This window comes from Channa argus, chromosome 18 (assembly GCF_033026475.1).
Source record: "Channa argus isolate prfri chromosome 18, Channa argus male v1.0, whole genome shotgun sequence".
In the NCBI taxonomy this organism is placed as follows: domain Eukaryota; kingdom Metazoa; phylum Chordata; class Actinopteri; order Anabantiformes; family Channidae; genus Channa; species Channa argus.
The window spans coordinates 16,885,560-16,906,957 of NC_090214.1; the positions used below are offsets into that span (position 1 = coordinate 16,885,560).

Genomic DNA, 21,398 nt, shown 5'->3' on the forward strand with positions numbered 1-21,398 from the left:
GAGCAAGTAAGGCTCAGGAAGTGCACAGAGCTGCAGTTTGTGAGAGAGGAAATTAGTAAAACGGAGCCAAAGATGTTAATGTGCAGTTATATTACTTATAGTCAAACGTGCACATACATTTATGGACCACAGAATAATTTTTATTTGCTGAGACTGTTTTGTGCTCACAAATGAGGCACAACTCTCTGCCAAGTGTATCAGGTAGTCGTTACAATAAGATTTAAATAGATCCAAAATGTATTATTCAAACAGAAATAGTTAAAAATAATTTAACAAATTTTCAATAATGGAAGGTTTGGGGTGTTGGCCTTAATTCGCTAAGAACAAACCTGATCATTGATACAACACCCATACATCAAATATTTACTCAAATTGATTAAATCCAAATGCATTAGAGGAATCTCACAATAAACTTAAACTAGGCCACTTTGGGAAACACCCTAAACCCTCTTCCAATATATTTCCCTGTAAAGTTTTTATAAGGGAACAGGCCGACTAAGCATTATTGAGAGTCACCACCTGCTATTATCATTGTTCCCCATTCTTTTTAATTTCAAGTATCTAATAAACTCTATGAAAAATCTACATGAAATGAATTTCTTAAGAAATATGAAGATGAAATCTAAACAATACAGTACAGTATATGTAACATTTTTTCAGGTAAAAGGTAGGAATTATCATCATTTATAATCATTAACTCGTTTGTTCAGTTGCTCTCAGACTGGATTTTAGAACTTATCCAAGGGTTCCCTCTGAGGGGATAAGAGGTGATTAACAGGATTATAAAGTAGAAAAATCATAATCTAACATTATAATCAAATTTCACATTATAGTTTATCTAACATTAAGGGCAAGAATGAACTATTTCAACACTGACCGTATGAATGTGAACGTGAAATTGATTCATGGCTCTCAGGAAATAAACCACTACATTTTTTTCATGTGAAGTATCTTGAGAACTAGGCTATTGCTATGAAATGAGTGCAGACATTCACATCTCCCTTTAAATGATATAATCTTTCCATTTTTTATGACCATTTGCGCAGGCGTTTGGTTGACGAGCGAATACCTGCAGAACTACATTCATATTAGCCTACGTTGTTATGTTTAGAATTTTTGCTGATGCAACAACAAACACACAACAGGTCAGCAATGAAATGCAACAACATCTAATAACAGAAGTATTATTACGAAAAACCTCTAAGAAACAGTTGGTGACATCACCTATAACCTCAACAGAGTAGGAGTGAAGGTATAATTTTAACAAAAACACACAGAACATACCAGTAGTTTCAAATATCAAGTACAGAGATGAGCCACCAAAGTGCTGCAACAAAGTTTTCTGGACTGATGACCTCTACCCAAGTGATGGGAAGACCTATGTCTGGGGTAATAAAGATCCAAACCATACAAGGTCATATGTGCAGCATGGTGGAGGCAGCGTCACGGCTGTATGTCTGCCTCTGGAACCGGCTCACTGATCATAATTGATTATATAACTCATGATGGTCGCAGCAGAATGAATTCAAAGCTGTACAGCACGTCATCGAGAAGCTCCAAAACCAACTCAGTAAAGGACTTGGAGTAATACATCATCTTTTGTTTTCATTGCAATCTTGCAGTACTGTACAACATCAATTTGTAACTACAGTTTTTTTTTTTTTTTTTACTTTTAATGGTTGTGTTGAGGCACTCACAGCAGCTGGTTAAGGTAAGAGAAACATCGAGGGCTGCCTTAATAAATAAAAATATATTAGTCAGTTCAGTTAAGACACAACATGTCTGACTGCTTTTACAAAGATCCACAGTGTTTTATTAATTTCAACATCGCTGGTTTTCTTGCCTGAACCAAACCACATAGAAGACTTTGGAATCTAGCCCACATCTGTTCGATGAAAGTCCTGCCCTTTATTTTCCCACTTCCCCAACCACCTCCTGACAACTTGATTTGAATTTGTGACATTTAGGAATTTAATAATTATTTCAAAAATAGGTCGCATCATAGCAACAAAATCATTAACTCATAACATTCCATCCAAATGTGATCAGGTTAATTTAATTACTTTCGTAACTGTAATTTGTAGACCACTACGTTTTCTATGTTGTTTAACATATTGAAGTGTAAATACCATCACATGAAGGCCACAATCTTGTTCCTTGCCTATAAAATTGTTCCTTGTGAAAAATAAAAAACTAAAATTGTTCAATCTGATTTTTTTCATATTCCAAGAAAAATGGCCGTAAGTGGAAATCTTCATAATTTCAGAAAAATATATTTACTAACAAAAATGTTGTTTTTTTGCATTTGAAAAACTACAGCATCTGTGGAATAAAACTACAAGTGTGGCAGAGCAGGTACTTGGGGATAACATAACAGGATTTTTAAAAACTCTCTGTCCTGCTGTCTGAACAGGCTGCACCTCACTGACTCACTCATGGACTCGCCTAATATTTTCAGCCATGATGTTGAGATGTTCAGCCATAACACCTAGAGCTCAAAGTACCACAGTATACTTATCTGTAAAGTTGCTTCGTAAAGACCCTGTGTGAGTGCGTGTAGGCAGGTGTGTTGATTCACTTCAGTCATCACTTAGCTATGCAGTGTAGTAATGTCACAGGAGCCTTATTCCCATTCAGTATCTGATCATTTTAGTGCATGTATGTAATCATGCAGCTTTGCAGTTATGAAGACAGAGGGAGAATAAGCTGTTTGTGTATTTTCGACAGAACAAGTGAAGGTGGGTGGGTTGATGGTACTGTTATCTGAGGATGAAGTATACAGCAGCTGCCAAAGCCTGAGGCAAGCAGAAAAGAGAGGGGGGCAGGTAGGAGATTACAAAATTCAATTTAGGGCAATAGAGGGGGTGGATCTTTTATGTAAGGTGCCACTGAGCTGTTTTCCCTTTTCAGTCTGCGATGCAAACCCACACTTGCAAACATTTTCAAAAATCCCTCCCTCCCTGTGTTTTTGTTGTGATATCCAGTAAAACAGAAGATCCCTATTTGTCTTAGCTGCAGGGCTCGAGGCTCCAGATGCTGCTAATAATACACTGCTCATTGGGGTTTGTGTTGAGTATGTGTGACTGTATTTCTGCATATGCGATAAGAAGGGGGCGCCTAGGGTAAAGAGCCATATTTACAACATTTCAGTACATGCATCATCATTCAGGACAGCCTCTGCAGGGAAGAGTTCTTCTGAGAATGGCCCAGCAATCGAGGGAAGAGGGCATGAAATTACCCCTGTGAGACACTAAAGAGGTTGTTGCACTGAACGAGTGAAAATACTTCTCACTGAGGGCTTCGTCGGCATTGTTGTCCGAGCAGCTGTTCATCGCCGTCTGCATTTTTAAATGAGCAAAAAACGAAAAATGTTTTTTTGGTTTTTTCTTGTTTTGTCAGCGAGAATAACACTTGAGTCAAGCCGAGAAAAACATACATCTTGCCCTCATTAGCCCCCTGTCGCTATTAATAGCAGTCCATTGGCTGACAGGAGCAGCATGATCTTTCTCCCATACGAGCTGGGAGTTTCGAAAATGCATTTAACAGTAACAGAAAGCTTTCTATTAACCATAAAAACCTCTTAATAATTCAACTCATAAAACTCTATCTTGCTTGATCACAGGAATTTAATATTTTAAGACCGGAGAGAATTTTGTGATGTACACATTAAAGGCTGCTGTTTGAATGGCTGGAAGGGAGAGTTTAGGGGGAAAAATATTGTAAATGACTTAACTGGAATATGGAATATGAGACCTACTGTATATTCATTGAGATCTCTCTTTGCGATGTACGCCTGCTTGCACTTAAGCTCTTAATGGTTCCTTAAAACTGATGAGGTAAAGGGGAGAGGGAGCGGAAAATGAAAGTGTTCATCTAAATGGTTTTTGGAGGAACGCCTGTCAAGTGGAACGGAACCGGAGGGGAAATTAGCCAAGGGACATGCAAAGTGATGTGGCTGGCTGTGTGACATCCTTCTCTTTTCAAAGCTGTCGGGGAATTGGGGGGGAAGGGATTCAGGCACAGCATCTCAGAGATCCAGGGAATGCTTGAGGAAAAGACCAGAAAGATATGGTGGTGTTTCTGTGTCTCACAAGGGACAATCTCAACAAAAAGTGCTGATTTCCCAGACAGTTTTGTGATTGTTTATTTCTCGCCACCCACATATCAGTCTTTTTAATTGCGATGCTTTTCTGTTTGTGATACAATACTTATTTCAGCTAACCAAATTATATTTGTGGCTAAAGCAAAACTATCTAAACCCTTGTGCTGTCAGATCATAAAGCAGATTGATTTAACAAAGGTAGTTCCTAGGAAGACACTGACAAATAATATCCTCCTACTGAAAGCTTTTTATGTTTCAGGTATAAGGGTCATAGTTACAACTAAAATAAATTTCTATCCCATTTGGAGGACTTGTTGGTTAATTGCATTTTCTGTTACTTTGCTATGTTTATCTCACTCATCAGAGCAGCTTATCTGCTGCAATCACAGTCCACAGAAAGTAGTGTAAACACAACCACGATGAGCCAAGTGAACCCCTGGAAAGCAGCATCATTAGTGAATCGCTGCATAGAAGGAAAAAAGTTTTGGTAACAGTGAGTAAACAGAAAATGCTGACTGTAAAATAAATGAATACATTGAAGACATGTCAATGGTGTCCAAACCCAATTAATACTGATGGTTTGTTTACTTGTTGAAAATCCATGTTTTCATATCTCCAAATGGCATTGTCAGTTAGGAAAACCACAGTATATGGAAGCATATCGATAATATTATGGTTCATTGTCAAATACAAATATAAAAAGCATTTGCGGTATTACATTAATCTTCTTATAATTAGCTGAGTTTCTAGGTGAAAAATGTTTCATTTAGGTTTCAAATGTGATGTGTAGTACTTTGGGCAATAGCATCCATTTTGTTTGGAGCCACTGAAGTTTAAATATAGTCATGCAACTTTAAAAGACATGTGTCAAGATCAGTAGCTTAAGAGCTTTTAGGCCCACATTATGGTTAATATTTAACATTATTCAGTAATACTCAAATTTAATGAAAGAAATTGAAATGGCAGATGTCACTATGTTAAAAAGACAGAAGGCATAATTAGTTTCCTTTGCCTGAAGTTTTGGCAATAAATGCCCAATGTGGTAGCTGCTGGGTTTTTTTCTTTTTGTAAGAGTTTACTGTATTCAGTGTTTTCATATACTTTTTATTCATTTTTTTCTTTTTTAAAGTTTTTTTTAACCCCCTCTGTGATTAATTTGATGTATTTATTCATGTTGGAAAGTTTTCTTCACAATGGAATTTTTTTTTTTTTTTTTGTCATTTAGCTCAGGTGTTTATTGTAGTCTTGTACTGCAGTTGTTATGTTTTTGTTTTTTTGCTCTCCCTGACCAATTTGTTTAGTCTAATGACAGCTTGCTCACTGTCAGTGGCAGCCGTATAGACCTTATACTAATAATAACTCCATCTAAATTTTTTATATTCTTATTTGCAAATTAAGCGAAGAAGGGATAACCTGCCCATGCAGCAGAGTGGCCAATTTTTCAAATACTTTTAAGCCCATACAATGTTAGGTCTCAAATGGATAATTCCTGGATGGTTATACAATATTTTTGACAAAACTATTAAATGAAACCTGAGAATCAATTAAAATATGAGTCTTTCATTTCAAATCCACAGTGGTGGCATACAACATGATGAAACTGGTGTCAATGTTCAAATATTGACCAACTATGTGTAAGTTTGTGACTATGGGGATTGAAAATTGAGCTTCTGAATTAATTGTTCAGCTCTATGAATGTACAATACAACCCCCCTTTTAATTTGCTGGCTGTATTACATTTTTAGATTTGCAGAAATGATGGTATTGGGAGCAGTTTGCTCATGCTTTTCTACTTAAGATGACCTGAACTTGTGACGCCGAACTTACAGTCTTTACTGTACGATTTGAATGGAGGAACAGTGAGTGGATTTTGCAGATTAAAACAAAACATCCAGCTTCAACCTGAGCAGTGGTCTCATGACTCATATAATCAGCCAGAGTAAAAGATAACACCTCTCTGGATTTGCACATATTTTAAGCTTCAAGACAGTGAACCTTTAAAAACCAAAGGGAAAGAGAAGGCGAAACTGCTCAAACAGTATTCCTGCTGAGGTCTTACACCATTCTGTGGCAGCTGTAACAATAACTCACTAAATACTAGACACAGCAGGGCAAACGTGTTGGCTTTTGTTCTTCCACATTGTCATCCACAGGGACCATTGGTGCTGCAAAGAGCTATAATGAAACACACAGCCAACTGTGGCTGGCCAGCAAGATGGCATTTTCATCAAACTAAACCAGGCTGACATCAGCTTCTCAATTATTAAACACCAAAAATAAGCCAGTGTACAATCCAAGCCCCAAAGACACCTGTCAGTAATATTAAAAAAAGACTTTATTATTTTTTGGGGGGATGATGAGATTTTGGATTAGTGTAGTTATGTGGAGAGGGACAACAAACTAATTCTGAATGCTACAGAAATATTTGCCCTGTTTGGGGAAATCACAGTACTGCTTTTGTTTTGGAGCAAACTGTAGTGAAACTGTGTATTGGTGCCAGATGTATGACTCACACGGCAGGCGGAGGACTATACACACCACTGGCTAAACCTGGGTCCCTCAACCTTTTCTGGACGTGTTTTCAGGCCCCAAAATAAATCAGAGTCAATTTTTTATAGCATATGTTCTACATTCCAAGTGTAGGCAGACGTGTATCACTATAATTCTGACAGGTACAACATAAAACCTACATTCTTCTATACAGTGACATTGACACTTTGCTAAATTCTGCCACCTGGCAGTGGTACATTATGGGTTAGTGGCCCAACATTAATCTAAATTAAGTTTAGCTGCTAAACCTCTCAAAAGATCATGGCACTGAAAATAATGACTTCGTGCAAATGGAGACTGTATGTTTGGTGTGGAAGCAATGTCAGCAACCCACACATCAAGAATCCTATACAGATATTTTGGATCTTTTTCGTGCATACAGCACAAGCCCCAGCTTTTTTTATTCTGAGGGAACTCTGCAACTGCACTTCTGTCTCAGGAGAATAGCTCGGGATTGGGCAGATGTTGTTCGCCATGCTCCTGAAACCCGTTCTGTTTGTGAAAGCAAAAGTATCATCCTTTTGTATGTTTTCAATAGTTTTTGAATGACAATGGAGTTCTATGGTGAATTCTAAATTAAGCTCTGCACAAAGCACAACACTGATTCTTTCCTCAGCAAACTTTTAGATTTCATTTCGGAAACAGTCAAAACTTCTTTGCCCTGCCATAGAGACCTTAGATATTTGAGAATTGAAAGAGAAGTGCTTAGATTTTGAGAGGAACCAAACATTTCTTCATGAATAGCATCCTAAATGACTTGATTTAGTGTTTGTTTTACTCCCTAACCACCACTGGATTGTACCTTTAAAGAGCCTCTTCACTCAATGCACCTTAGAGACAATGTTGGTCACTGATTGCTTGATTGGCTGCCACTTTATTACACCACCATACTGAGAACATGTTGCAGTTTCATCTATGGGCCATCTGCCAGTGAGGCAGGCAAAAAAGGCATTTTTCAGTTATTAAATGTAAAGTCCTACAAATCATTTTGCTGAACAAATAGTTTTTTAACATTGCCTTTTAAAATTACTTCACCATTACCGGCAATGTTAATCTTAAGTTTTTATTCTGAAACTAGCGCATTAGATATATACGGTAATTACTGTACATGTAAGATATGTAAGATATTGATATAAAAAGATTATTGCTAAAAATCCTGACAATATCAGGAGATTACTGATTTACTCTAAATGGGCAGAGTTGATTGATTTGCTTTAAAGTACACCTTTACTGATTTTGAAGTTGGCTCTTTTGATTGTAGTTTGAGTAGTATGTGTACATGAACGCCATAAAACCTCACTCTGATGTCCCTCTATTATTATAATGACTCCAGATTTAATCTTTTGGAGGAACCAAATGTTGATGTTTTTTATACTTTTTGGTAAAAAAAAAATACATACTGGTAAATACATAATATCCATTCATTATCTATATTGATTAACCTGATAAGTGCCACAGGTGGGCTGTGGTCCAGCTGTTACTGGGTGTGAAGCTGGGTACACCCTGGAAAGGCTGCCAATCACAGTGCTAAAACAAGGTTAAAAAATTCACATTCCTATTCACACCTTGGAGCAATAAACCTGCTACTTTCCCTTTTTTTTGGTCTTCTTTCACAGGTGGAAAAAAATCAAGCAAACAAAAATGTGTCACTACAAGTTACACAATTAGAGTCTTGTAAGAGGAACAAGAACGTAAAGACAGGTTGAAGATCCAGTTCTGTACCTATAAATAATTAAATGAGTGAAAATATGCTGTGTAACATAGAATTTCTGCACAATTGATATTTGCTCATAACTGTGGTAATTATCTGGGCAATATGCCATGCAAAACTTTGCCAGCAGAATGCTTAACCTACTTTGCAAAACCATCTCCAAAATACAACACAGCATTACACTTTGTAAAAAAGGTGTTGTCGTTTAGCTGGTTAGCTGAAATATGCTGATTGGGCTGGTTAAAGATTTTTCATGTTCTCACCACAAATGTCCACAAACTCTCCACAACAAAGCGGCTGGTGGCTGAATATAGTAAAAGTGCCCTCTAAGGTGCCCTCACAGTAGAGCAAATGCAATAAAATGCCCTCTGAGGTCTCCCTACTGTAGAGCAAAGGTGATAAAGTGCCCCTTAATGTTCTCCTACAGTAGGAAAATGCGATAAATGTCCCTGTATATACCCTCAAAGTAGAGCAAATATGATAAAGTGCCCTCTAAGATGCTCTCACAGTACAGCAAGCATGATAAATTCCCTGTAATGTGCTCCCAAGGTAGTGCACACAAAATAAAGTACATTGTCACCCCAATGTACGCTAGAGCAAACACAATAAAGTGATCCCTAATGAGCCCCCAAGGTAGACAAATGCAATGAAGTACCCTTTAAGGTGCCCCCCAATGTAAACAAAATATGATATGATGCCCTCTAAGGTGCCCCCACAATAGAGTAAATATGGACTAATGTGAGAAAGTACTTTCAAAGATGCCCTCAGCACAATAAAATGACTCAGGGTCTCTTACCCCACAGCATGGTTATTCTCTGCTGATGGGGGCTCACAAATTTTATCAGGTGCCCTTGAGATTTTTTTTTGCCCTTGGCCCTCAGAACACCTGAGTCTGCCAATGGAGCCCCCCCCCCAAAAAAAACTTAAATTATGCTCACTGTGATCAAACAAAAGCAGGTGATTGCAATTATCCTGGTGTATAAATTTACCGGTTATCATAGCAACGGGATCCACATGTAGGCCATGTCATAAGCTTTGGGATTTAATCATTGCCTTGACTTTGCGCAGATTGCTATAAATCAACCCACAAAACTGAGGAAGGGTGTGCAGTCAGGAGAAACGTAGACATTGAAGGACACTTACAGCACACACCAAACAATTCCACTCACTTTGCCGTATGATGGCAAAACTGTCAAAATGTGATCAATGTTAAAGCACTTTATCATTTGCTATGAGTAGCAAGATAAATTCTGTGGGCACAAATCAATGAACCAGTACACACACTCCGAACCTCCCCACCCTCAACCCTCCCCCAAACACACACACATGCCAAGAAAATTTCTTAAAATGTGTGAGCCATGCAATGCTGACGTAGAGTGGTGCCTGCAAAAGTGTTCGACAGTGTCCAATTATTCATGGTCACTTAAAGCTGACATAAGAAGATTTTTATAAATGCAGTTTAGAAAAAAGAATTCAAATAACAAATAAAGACCTTGTTATTTGTGCCACACTCAATTAACTTCAGAAAACACACAATTTTGAATTATTATATGCTACTTGGTTGAACCTTTTTTTTCAGATTGCTTTCCTTGGATCAGATTAGTTGTTTTCTCTTCAACACTTCAAAGTTCAATTTGAAAGTAAATACCCAAATAATTGGAGACATCTCACATTTTAAGTTAAGCGTGTTATGAACGAAGAGTCAAGGGTGCTTAACTGTGATTCAACAGTGTCTTTTTACAGGGCATAATTGATAAAGGATTTACCTCGCTGTTGGGCCTTTGTATTTTGATTTAGAGTTTTATTTTTAGGCTGATGCAGTGGATCATACCTCACACTCCCTGGAGCCAGAAATTGTGCAAGTGCAGGAACCAGTGCCGTTTCCTAGCACCTCCAATGCCTCTGGTGACGCAGCAGGGTTGTAACTCATGTAATACTCTTGGAGCTGGGAGCTCAGGTTCTGTTCTGGCTCTGGACTCTTTTTGCGATGCTTCCGCCCAACCATGGATCGCTGTTGAAGCAGCCTGGTTGCACTTGGATAGCGCCGCCATAACACATAGATTATTGTCAAGATTAGGGACATGGTGAAGAAAAGTGCCACACTGCCCACCACCACTTTGTGGAGAGTCATGTGCTCCATCTCAGGGGGTGGTATGTGAGTGGGTCGAGGACGAGCAACAGAGTCTCTTGGATCTTTGCTCATATGCACTGGAAAGGTAGGATGAGGAATAGGTCGAGGTCTGTACGGCGGGAGAGGCCCAAAGGTGCTGGTGGGTAGCATAGGTGGAGAACCGCTAGTAGGAGCAAAGGTTGGTTCAGCGGTGGCTTCAGAAATTAGCTCCGACATTGGTGATGGTGTTTCAGTCAGGACATAATCAGTTTCCTCACAAATACCATGGTTCCTTGTGGCTTCCATTATTTTTTCTCCCTGGAGATACTTTGGGCTGCTGCATATCATAGTGGTGTCTTTACTGCCCCGAAAATTCCTCAACCAAGCCACAAGAGGACAAATGCCAGTTCCACAATCCCACATGTTCCCAGCAAGGCTGATGGAGGTCAGTGAAATCCATGCTGACACTGCCTCCTGAGACACATTAGATAGTTTGTTGGATTCTAGATTAAGGACTTGAAGGTTGGGTAAGCAGTGGAACACAGCTGGGTCCAGGGTCTGGATTTCATTTCCAGACAGATCAAGTTTCTGCAGTGTATACCAGGTCCACGGAAGGCCCTGGTTAACCACCTTGATGCGGTTCCACTGGAGATACAGCGATCTGAGGTTGGCTAAGCGTGGAAACAGAAAAAAGTTGATCCGTGAAAACTGGTTGTGCTCCAAATGCAACTCCATTAGTTTCTGTAGCCCCAAAAAGGTGGTGCGGGTAAGAGCTTTGATTCGATTGTAGCCCAGATCCAGAAATTCCAAACTTCTGCACTCTAGGAATGCTCGAATCGGTATGTTGGATAGACCATTTGAGCGTAGGTGTAAGTTTTGTAGTTTTCGTAAACCATGGAATTGACCTGGTTGCAGGACTTCCAATTTATTGTAGGACAAGTCTAGACTGCGAAGATTGGGAATTCCATGGAATGTCGAATTGTGCAGGGATGTGATCCTGTTGGAGCTCAGTATGAGCTCTTTAAGCCTGCGGACTCCCTGGAATGCTCGACTGTCAACAGCTGAAATCTGATTATGGTCCAAGTATATCCAGAGAAGCTGGCTGAGGTGAGCAAACTGATATGGCAGCAGAGTGTGGAGTTCATTGTAGCGCAAGGAGAGGCCCTGGCAGCCTACTGAGATGTTTTCTGGGACATCTAAAAATCCAGATGAATCACAATGGACAGTTTTTCCCTCACATCGGCAGCTATTGGGGCAAGTACGCTCACCAAAGCTGAACAACAGGGGGGCTCGCAGGAGGAGGAGGAGAGGAAAGAGGAGGTGTGTCAGCCGTCCGTCACTCAGCAACGGACCTACAAAAGAATATGAGATACAAAGAAGAGAAAAAAGTGAGGAATTTCCCTGAAAGCCATTTCACAATTTGAGATGTTGTTGTAAATAAGCCATAGACAGAACACTCAGTATTCTCTGACAAACACAATTCCCATCTTGAGAAAAAATGCATTCTTCATTAACTAGTCAACAGATGCCTCGAATCACACCGTTGACAACATTGGATGGAAAACTGTCAAGTGAGAATATTCATTAAAACAGAATAAAAGCTATAAGCTGAAAACAAACCTATTTGTATCAAAAGACACAGATCCTGTAGAAAAAGTCCTTTTCTCTTTTTGTACTGAGTGAAAAATACTTTCAGCTGCGCTTTTTGACTATTAGTACTCTTACTGACAATATCAGTCTCTTTCCTCTTTTTACGATCACTAGTAATGGTGAGTAACATTTCAGCAAGAATCACAATTCTTATGACCAGATTAATGGGACAATTTCCTGCTTTCTGCTAAAAGTGCCTCACTGGCATGTTGCTTTCCATCAAGGATGCTAATTTTATGCACATACACACTCCATAAGGATCATGAACATCTGGACAAATATTCTACACTTCTGGTAAGATTTAGGATACTGTGAGACAAACTGGTTATTTGTAATAGAAGTAAGAGGTCCAATGAATTTGAAGGTTTCAGAGGATCACGTGATTGCTATATTGATTTGAAAAGGATGGATGCATTTTTCACTTTATCACATTATTTATTAATCAGGCCTCTTATCCACTTTTAAATGAGACATGCTCTAATATTTCTAACTCCTATTGCAGAGTTATCCCCACAGACTATCTCATCTTTCTTAAACAACTTAGACTAAACCTTTTCCTATCTTCCATCCACTAGAATATATGCATTTGATATTAAAAGTAAACGGGTGGTAATGATGGTGCCACACTTCCAGAATGGATTAAGGATCAAAATTCTGGGAACCTAACACTTTAAAAGGACTTTTTTTTTTAAATAAATTCTCCACCAATTATCCAGAAATATAATGTTATTGTAGCTAATTCATGCCATTCCTGCCAAAACTGACTTGCTACTTTGTATAATCTTTTGTTACTGCTAATTCAACATCTGACCTCTGGGGGGCTGGTTTTGGGGCATCTGCTGTTCACTATGAAGGTCACTGTGTCAAATTTATGTACTAGTCTAATGTCAAATATTATCAGTACATTAAATGGCCATGATCTCTTTTTATTACACCAATAATTATGAGCCAGAAGGGGGAACTGCACCTACCAGTAAGCTGGAACAAGAATAACAGTGATAAATGTTTTAATTAGGGGGCCTCTAGTATTATGACTGAAGCAAAAATCCCTTTTTGTAACAGACTGTCCTCTGCATAGGAAGGACATTGTGGATGGGCGGAAAAAACAAACAAAAAAAGACTTTCACACAGGAGACAGCTATTTCTGTTTTAAAATGATAGTTTCCAGGAATAAAGAAACATGTCACCCAGTGGAGTGGTGTGACAGATTGGTGTGTTTTTAACAGATTTTGGACAAAAACAGACGTCTATGGCACAGACAGTTAAGCAAATCCAGGCTGCAAACTGACAGACATTACCACCTACAGTGAGTAGAGGCAATTGTAGGTTTTACTGTCTCTATTTGCATTGTTGAAAACGCAGTTAAAAATATGTTATCCCAAATACAAAAATGTATTATTGTAACTATGACAACAAAGGTCCAGTGCATGGTTACAGACTACTAAGCAAACTACGTGATGGACTAAGGGCCCTACCAACCGACAGCTATGTTCTCAATGACAAACTGATAACAGGCATTTAACAGAGAACTAACATGGAGAGCAGGTATTGTTTAGCATATTAACCCTGCTGCTGAAAAGCTGCAGCTTTTATTGGAAAAATAGCACAAAATTCAAACCTGTTTGAACAACAACACATCCTCTCAACCTGAATTACTTTTGTTGGAACTTGTATTGAGTTAAAAAATGAACTGTCAAGGTTGTGTGACCCCTCTGTATCCTGCCCTACAGGCAAGGAAATAAATGGTTTTAATGGCTAAATGTTGTGGGTTGAGCAAGACAGTCCTCAACAAACACCTCTGAATTCCAGTGACAGACAGCCCTTTAACCTTATTGTGTCCTTTGATGTCAGGTTCTACCTTCTGCTTCAGTACAGAACTAAAATGTTAAAAGATGTATCACTGTCCTAATACATTTTGACTGCACTATATGTCAAGGGACACATCCTTGACCCAAGGCTCTTTTCCAGTCTCACACTGAGTAATGCTCAAACTAAATATATTTTATGAAAATGCTGCTTTAAAATGTACCTTTAACTCCCCTCAGGCACCTGTCTGCACTTGTGTTCGGTTTTGCAGCAGCTACTTCGCAGCTACAGATTTGACCATTAACAATGAGGAGCTTGTCTACAAAGGCGCAGAAGGAGAGAGGGGATGTTCATTTTGTATGGACAGGCAGAAAAGCTGTTTCTGGGTAGGAAGCAGTTAAAGGCAGCAATGGCGAGTAGCATTGTGAATGTGCACGAGGCAGCAGTTGGACATGGGAATCGAATTATGTGTTTTATGTGGCAGAAAATTTTAAGGCCTTGTGATTTTTAATAATAAATGTTGCCAAGGTATGACATTTGTAATTTGGATGGTGGAAAACTATCATTTGTTCAAATGCTTGGTGCATGTGCGTGAGAGACATTGTTTCACAGAAAGGTAATTGCATTATATGATATTATTTTACAATCTATTTTATCTGTACTGATATTTGATAGTGGTTGACTTATATGCCAGGCCTTGTCTTCTTAGATATTCATGTTTTTTCTTTTTTAAATTTTAATTCTGGAGCATGTTTAACCTTTTGCGTATGCTGTAGGCTACATTTTTTATACATGAGAAAAGAATACCTTCACCTATTTCTGCTCTTACACATGAGTTGCCAGTTTGAATAAACACATATTGGCAGAACAAGGAAATTATATTCCCATGATTAAACAGTAGCAATCATTCATGCATACAAATATAACTTATGAACAGTTGACCTGATGTTACAGTTGAGTGAAAAACTTTGCATCCCCTTACTTTTAAATCGCAAAAAAGTAAAACAGCGCATTTAGCTAGTACCAATGTATTGGACGTAGTAACTGTGGGGTCACATACTTTTCTCTACAGGCCTAGTTGGTATTATGTCGTGTTTTTTCTTTAAAATTACAATTACCAGTTAAATCATGTATTTTGTGTTACCTCAGGTTGTCTTTGTGTCATGTTAGATTTAGTTTGATGATTCGAAGCAGATTAATATCAGACACTGACAAAAAGAGAAGAAATTGAGCGGATCACAAGTATTAACCACCAAAACATAAAAACAACGTACAACACACAATAAATATGCCTAAGAACACACACACACACACACACACACACACACCTCCTTTTGTGCACAGAAAATAATTGTTCGTTCCTGATTTATGTATGTATGCTACCGTGTTGTTGCAGGGTATATACTAAACCAAGAAAGAACAAGTAGAATATTCATCTATTGTCTGGTATAGAGTAGGCAGAGTATATTATTATGCATCATTATACTTCAGCTTGTGAGGTGTCACACAGAACTGGGACAATTTCATGCTAATATGGGTAGTAGACATGCAGTTGTCCTACATGATCTGCAATAATCACAAACGATGTCATTATGCTACACACGGTACAGGCAGGTTTGTTTTGAGCCATGTCATAAGCAAACAAAAACGAGCACAAAAAAATCCCTTTCAGACATAAAAATATGACATTGCACCAATGGTTAAAGTTCCTTGTTAGAAAGTTTTCATTGCCATTTTCACTTAAAGTTCTCCTTAGAAATAGCTAGAATAATTAAAACATGCCAACTTCACAGCATAACTTCGCTGGAGGAAGTTGCATGTTTTTATTCTACATGTCAGTTCTTAGCTCCAGTTTAATATTAATTAGCATCTTTTGCTTTAGAATGGCATAATCTGAATGGATCTGCTCTGGTCTCAGTTACCCTGTGACTGCTAGACTGCACTGAAAAACCAAATACAATCGCTTGAGGTGTCACACATCTGACATTATCTGTTAACAACCAGATAACGGATAGATAGATAATAACAGAAAACAAACAATTTTAGTGTTTTGGCCAAACCACAGGAACTATACTAGTCACTAAAAGCATCTAACTGCTTAGTGACACCTAGTGACTGTAGTAGATGTTAATGTTGTGACTTACTATTTAGACGCCCTAAGGTTTGTTGGAGGCAGCTTGAGTTGTTCACAAACACAGCTTAAAATGACTATTGCTGCTGCAACAGTCACATGAGAGACCCTATGTTACACATAACAGGATATTTAGAAATTACTGAGAAAGAAAGTCATTTTAGTGCCGTAAAATGTGTGTGAAACTGGATGCTATTTTGTCTCCATTTCATGAAGTCTGCAATTTTGTTATCGTTATGCAAAGAGAAATGCGATTTCAACAGACACCTGCCTTTGAATTGGGGGGAGGGAGGGGCTTTGTGAACAGGGCATATAAGAGGGTAAGTAAAAACATTAAAGTTGAAGGACGTATTGAAACCCCAGTACTTCAGCTTCCCATTGGTCGCTTTACACATACTGGTTCTATTGGGTCTTATATAATCAATTAGTCAAATATCATTTAAAAAAAATTAATGTGTAATTTTCAAGAAGAATGAAATACCTTTATGTATGGATGTTCCACTGAGCAACTTTTATAGAAATTAATATGTGTTGTATTATAGCCTTGTATGCAGGTCTTATAACACTAAAATGTTTTTTCCACAAGTAATGTGCAACAACCAGCATTCTCATTTTCACTCTTAGATTTTACTAAAGTGAGCTGTTTTGTGTTTAACTGAAAGACTTGAGCAAATGCTAATTTTGCTTATTTTTGCTAATTAAAATGTCCCAGACAAAAACAGTTTATTGTTGTGACTGGAATAAAGAATGTGTTCGCCTACCATTTCTGTCTTTCCTGATTTATTTCTATTTCTCTTCCTAATTTCTTTTTTTAAATTGTTATATTTTTTTGTATATTTTTTAAGTAAAGCCCTCTTTAAGGATGCATCACTTAACACTTGTGAATATTTCTCCCCATCGCAGGAAACAACAGAATGCCAGCAGAAAAAAAAAGTAGAGCAGCAGAAGGAAGTAAGGCAGTAGAGAAGGTAAATAAGGTCTAGTGATAGTGAGTAGATGAGAATGAGTATGTATACACGCTATATGAAAATGTGTGCTATAAATAAATCCCTTGCATCCTCCAAGCTATAGATGCACTGCCATCACCTCCATTAGGTACTCTGTGAAGTGCTCAAGCCTCCATAACCCCACACACAGTCATCAATTTTCCCTAAATCACAATCCCTTTGGAGCATTTAGAAGGGTCTGTTGTGAACCCTGGGGGGAGCCTCAGTGTGTCATGTTAAGAAAACTACATCTGGGATGTTACGTGCATGTCCCCCCAGAAATAAAGGAGAGAGAGATTCACACGTATTTTACAAAACTCCAGGCTGTGGTATGTGATAGAAAGCCGTAATATTCAGCCACTGGCTCATTGATGCTTACTCTGCATGACAACATCTTTAATTAGCACACATTGGGTCAGCATGGATTTCTGCTTAGACAGTAGACTAATGAAAACCCACTGGACATGTGTAAACCGGTCTCCCATGGGAGTCGTTGCTGTGCAGAATGAAGAGGGACTTTCACTTTAGTACAGATTGATTATCCAATCATTAATTGCAATGTGCAGTCATCACTCTGGTTTTCCTCTGCTTTCATGCAGCAGATGTTGCACACGAACACAATGGCAAATACAGTATTTTGAAAATGCTACAGTATAAACTAAATGTATTTGAATGGGGATATTTTCTACCGGCACTATGATTCAGCCCATTTGGTTTGATATTAAATAACGGGCACTTCATTAGTGTCACTGTTAGCTTTAATTGGCATATATTCACATCATATAGAAAGATTTGTATGTGTCATATGGGCCATTTCACCTAAAGTGTTAAAGTTCCGAGGTTCATCAGTAATTAGAAACATCTGCAAGAAGGTGTAAAAATATCATATTGAATATTTTGTTGATATTTTGCAGTGATTCTATGAAGGAGCAGCATGGTGGGTCTGCTCTTCCCAGTTCGAATCTACCTGGCGTCTCTAGCCTTTCTGTGTTGAATTTGCATGTTCTCGTCATGCTTGCGTGGGTCTCCTCTGGCTATTCCTGTTTGAATGTGAGGTTAACTGGTGACTGTAAATTTCTGTGTAGGTGTGAATGGTTGTCTCTCTGTATATATCTTTCTATGTCAGCCCTGAAATAGACTGATCCCTGAAGTCCTTGGCACACTCTCTACTGTTATCACCACCATAGATATGAGGCAGACAGTAACTGCTCCACGTGCTAGAAGGCTCAGTAGGTCATCATCAAGCAATAGTATTCGCTGCAATGTTGTTTGAATTTGGCACAAACAGCACATGCTTATGGTTTGGTTTGACACAAAAATGTCCGACCTCCCTACAAAGATTCTGTCCCCTTTTAAATTATGTGACCTTTTTTGTTTGATTGTCTGGACTATAACCTGGCCTCTCTTTATTAAGATGAACAAGCTGTTTGTGTCTTAAAACATGAACTCATACATGCTGGAGAGCATTCCTGACCTATTGTGCAGTCATAAAATATGTTTTCCTCAACATGCAAATGATTTCCAGTTCATCCAAATGATGTGCTCTAGGTTATTTTTCATTGTTCCTCAGCTCACATGCTTTCTTAGAATGTACCCACTTGTTCATTTTCTCAAACTAACTGCCTCTGATGCTCTTTTGATATCCAGCATGTGTTTTTTGTAAAGCTCCATATGATCCTAATCACATATACGATCAACTCTTTTCTCTAATTTATGTAATTGTTTTATACTGATAAACAGAAACACGCTTCTTCTTGGACTTGGACTATTATTTATTTCAAACTGCATGTTTGGAAGCACAGTGGCCAAATACTCTGGACCGCATGTCACATTAAAATTTAAGATGTCTGCCTTGGTATCATAAATATTGGAAAGAAAGGAATAGGTAAAATAGATATTTCAACAAAGTGCATACATTTAGAACCTTGTACTTGGTATGAATAAAATATTACAATCACAGTTCAGACAGGCATTGCTATCAAATCTATCTGTTGCTCTTCAGAAGAGATTTGATGTCATGGGAGAAGCTACACACATCTGTTTACCTGGCTCTCTTCTTATTAGAGCATGACCAATCAGAGCCAGAGGGTTTTGAAGATTTCATATCTTGTACATGTTATATCTGGGAGGTTTGAACAATTTGTTCTACAGGAGGGGAGAAGTAACCTTTAGTGTAATTATCATAAAAGTACAAATCTATTCTGAAGAACTTTTTTTCTGGACTTTCTTTCGCAGTTATTTTACAGATTAGTACGAGCAGCAGTGGAAGAGATCAAGGGGCAGTTAGTCCTACTTTGCACTTGCAGAGATTAACTTTTGGAAATCACCTATAACGGTCAACTAAGAACCAATGTCATTTTCTAAAACCTGTTTCCCCATTTAGTTCTTGGCTAAAAATGAGTTCAGAATGTTAGTGACCTAGTTTATATTAAATTAAAGCTGAACATCTGTATTAAATCCTACAGTATATTATAAGAGGATTACACCAATTTAGCACTGATCTTCCTATAACATTGTTGGATTCATGATAATCAGTTTGCAGCAGAACCTGAGATGCAGCTTGACAGTTTGGTCAGATATTTGTGGACTATGCTAATGTGGCCTCATGCTTATGGCATCAAGCCCAATTTATGACTTTATTATTATTATTATTATTGTTATTATTATTATTATTATTATTATTACTATTACTGTGAATTTATACCTTTGTTGTCACTGCTACAATACTAAAGACAAAGTTACAACTTTTAATACATTAAAGCAACAATAAATATCAGCACAAATAGAGGCATAATAATGAGTAGCAACTGCCAAATTGGCTGTTTAAACAGAGATGAGCAGGTGGCTATAAAACCCACAATGCAACTTGAACCCCAATTTAGTTGGACATGTAAATGCCAGTAGCAGCTCATGTACCCTTGAGCCACTAACTTCAAGCATAGAAGAGCAGCAGGCTGCAGAGGACTGGTTAATTGAGTTTTGGCAATAGGAAAGCTTGATTTTTTAGCCAGTTAAAGGTACAAGTCTTGTGGGTAAAAGTCAGTGTCTTGCAGTTTAGCCAATGGAGCAGCACTCTTAGAGAAGGATAAGATGTGTAGTTGTGTCTCAAAGCCCACTGGAGCACATTGCTTCTCTTTTATTGTGTGCAATGAATAATGCTTCAACACAATTTGCGTCTCATAAAGACACAATTGCAGCCAATAAATATCAATTAAAGAACAGGCTCTGTGCTCCACTTTTCCCCTGGGCTCAACAACTCATGGACAAGGAGAAGGTTGCTAAAGTTAGACTTAAATGTGCACAGTAAATGTCACTTAAAATGAGCTTGCAAATGCACAAAACTGCAGAATTTAAAACATTATATAATATCCAAGAATATATCTTTTCCCCAATTACCTCAGCTAAGGTCAGATTCCAGTGGCAACCTCTCTGAAATCCCATAAAAGTGAGACTGCTTCCACCCCCTGAGGACAGAGTGGATTCTGGCAGGCCCAGCAGCATCAGCTGTCTTCCTTGGCAGTGCGACAAGTTGATATTTCATTTGAATGCACGGTGCTCTGAGCACTGATGCAAAGGCTATTATCCAGAGTGCCCAAGTGGGTTGGCCAACAGTGCTAAGGCCTCACACTGGAGCACTTCAAAGAAATGAAAAGTGCACAAGAAAACAAAATATGTCTAATATTTCTTATTAAATGGTTTACTGTACAATAGGTCATACACATTGAGTGGAAGGGCGTGGGTTTCTTTGTGGCAGCTTTTTAAGGTTATTGACTAGCGGAACTTTTTTGACATGAAATCATTGTATATGGCTTGTTCTCATTTTGTCCCCATTTCCACTTGTGCACAAGGACAAAAATCACATTATGTACTCTGACGATTTGACAAACTCAACAGCATGTGTCCATCTAAACTGTCTAAGATGAGATGGGATCTCTGCAAGGAATGATCACCACTAGGAGGGTTGCGTCTGGAGACAAGTAGCACTATTACATATAATGTTATGTTCCTTTATTCCTCTTAAAACTTAGGATACAGACTTGATATTTCCTCCACCTCCACCTCCTGCCTTTATTTTCCTGCTTGACTGTCTTCCTCTCTGACACGGGAGCCAAGGGTTTTAAAGTGTGTGATGTGTGATTGAGCTTAGGCAAGCAAAAGTCTAGGGCGCTACAGCATGTGTGATATATTACATTACTGAGTGTGTTCACTCAGATTTAAGGCACATAAAATTAAAAATACTTTCAGGGCACAGTAGTGCTACAGTATATGTGACATATTACTTGTCATAGGGGCCTATCATGCAACTGTGATTAATTGGACACACTGGCATTACAATATTGAAATGAAGTACC

At 38.3% G+C, this 21,398-nt stretch overlaps 1 protein-coding gene across 2 annotated transcripts in view; it reads right to left on the reverse strand.

Annotated features, from left to right (window-relative positions):
• lrrtm4l1 (leucine rich repeat transmembrane neuronal 4 like 1) overlaps positions 1–21,398 on the reverse strand; it is a 49,398-nt gene that overhangs the window by 17,077 nt on the left and 10,923 nt on the right. The window contains exon 2 of one of the 2 annotated variants that reach the window (XR_010911623.1): positions 10,130–11,825. Coding sequence is in view for 1 of the 2 variants with exons in the window: in XM_067484874.1 (XP_067340975.1) it covers positions 10,195–11,825 (1,631 nt within the window). In the remaining variant the exon portion in view is untranslated. The remainder of the gene's footprint in view (positions 1–10,129; positions 11,826–21,398) is intronic. The other variant, XM_067484874.1, reaches the window with a different exon arrangement.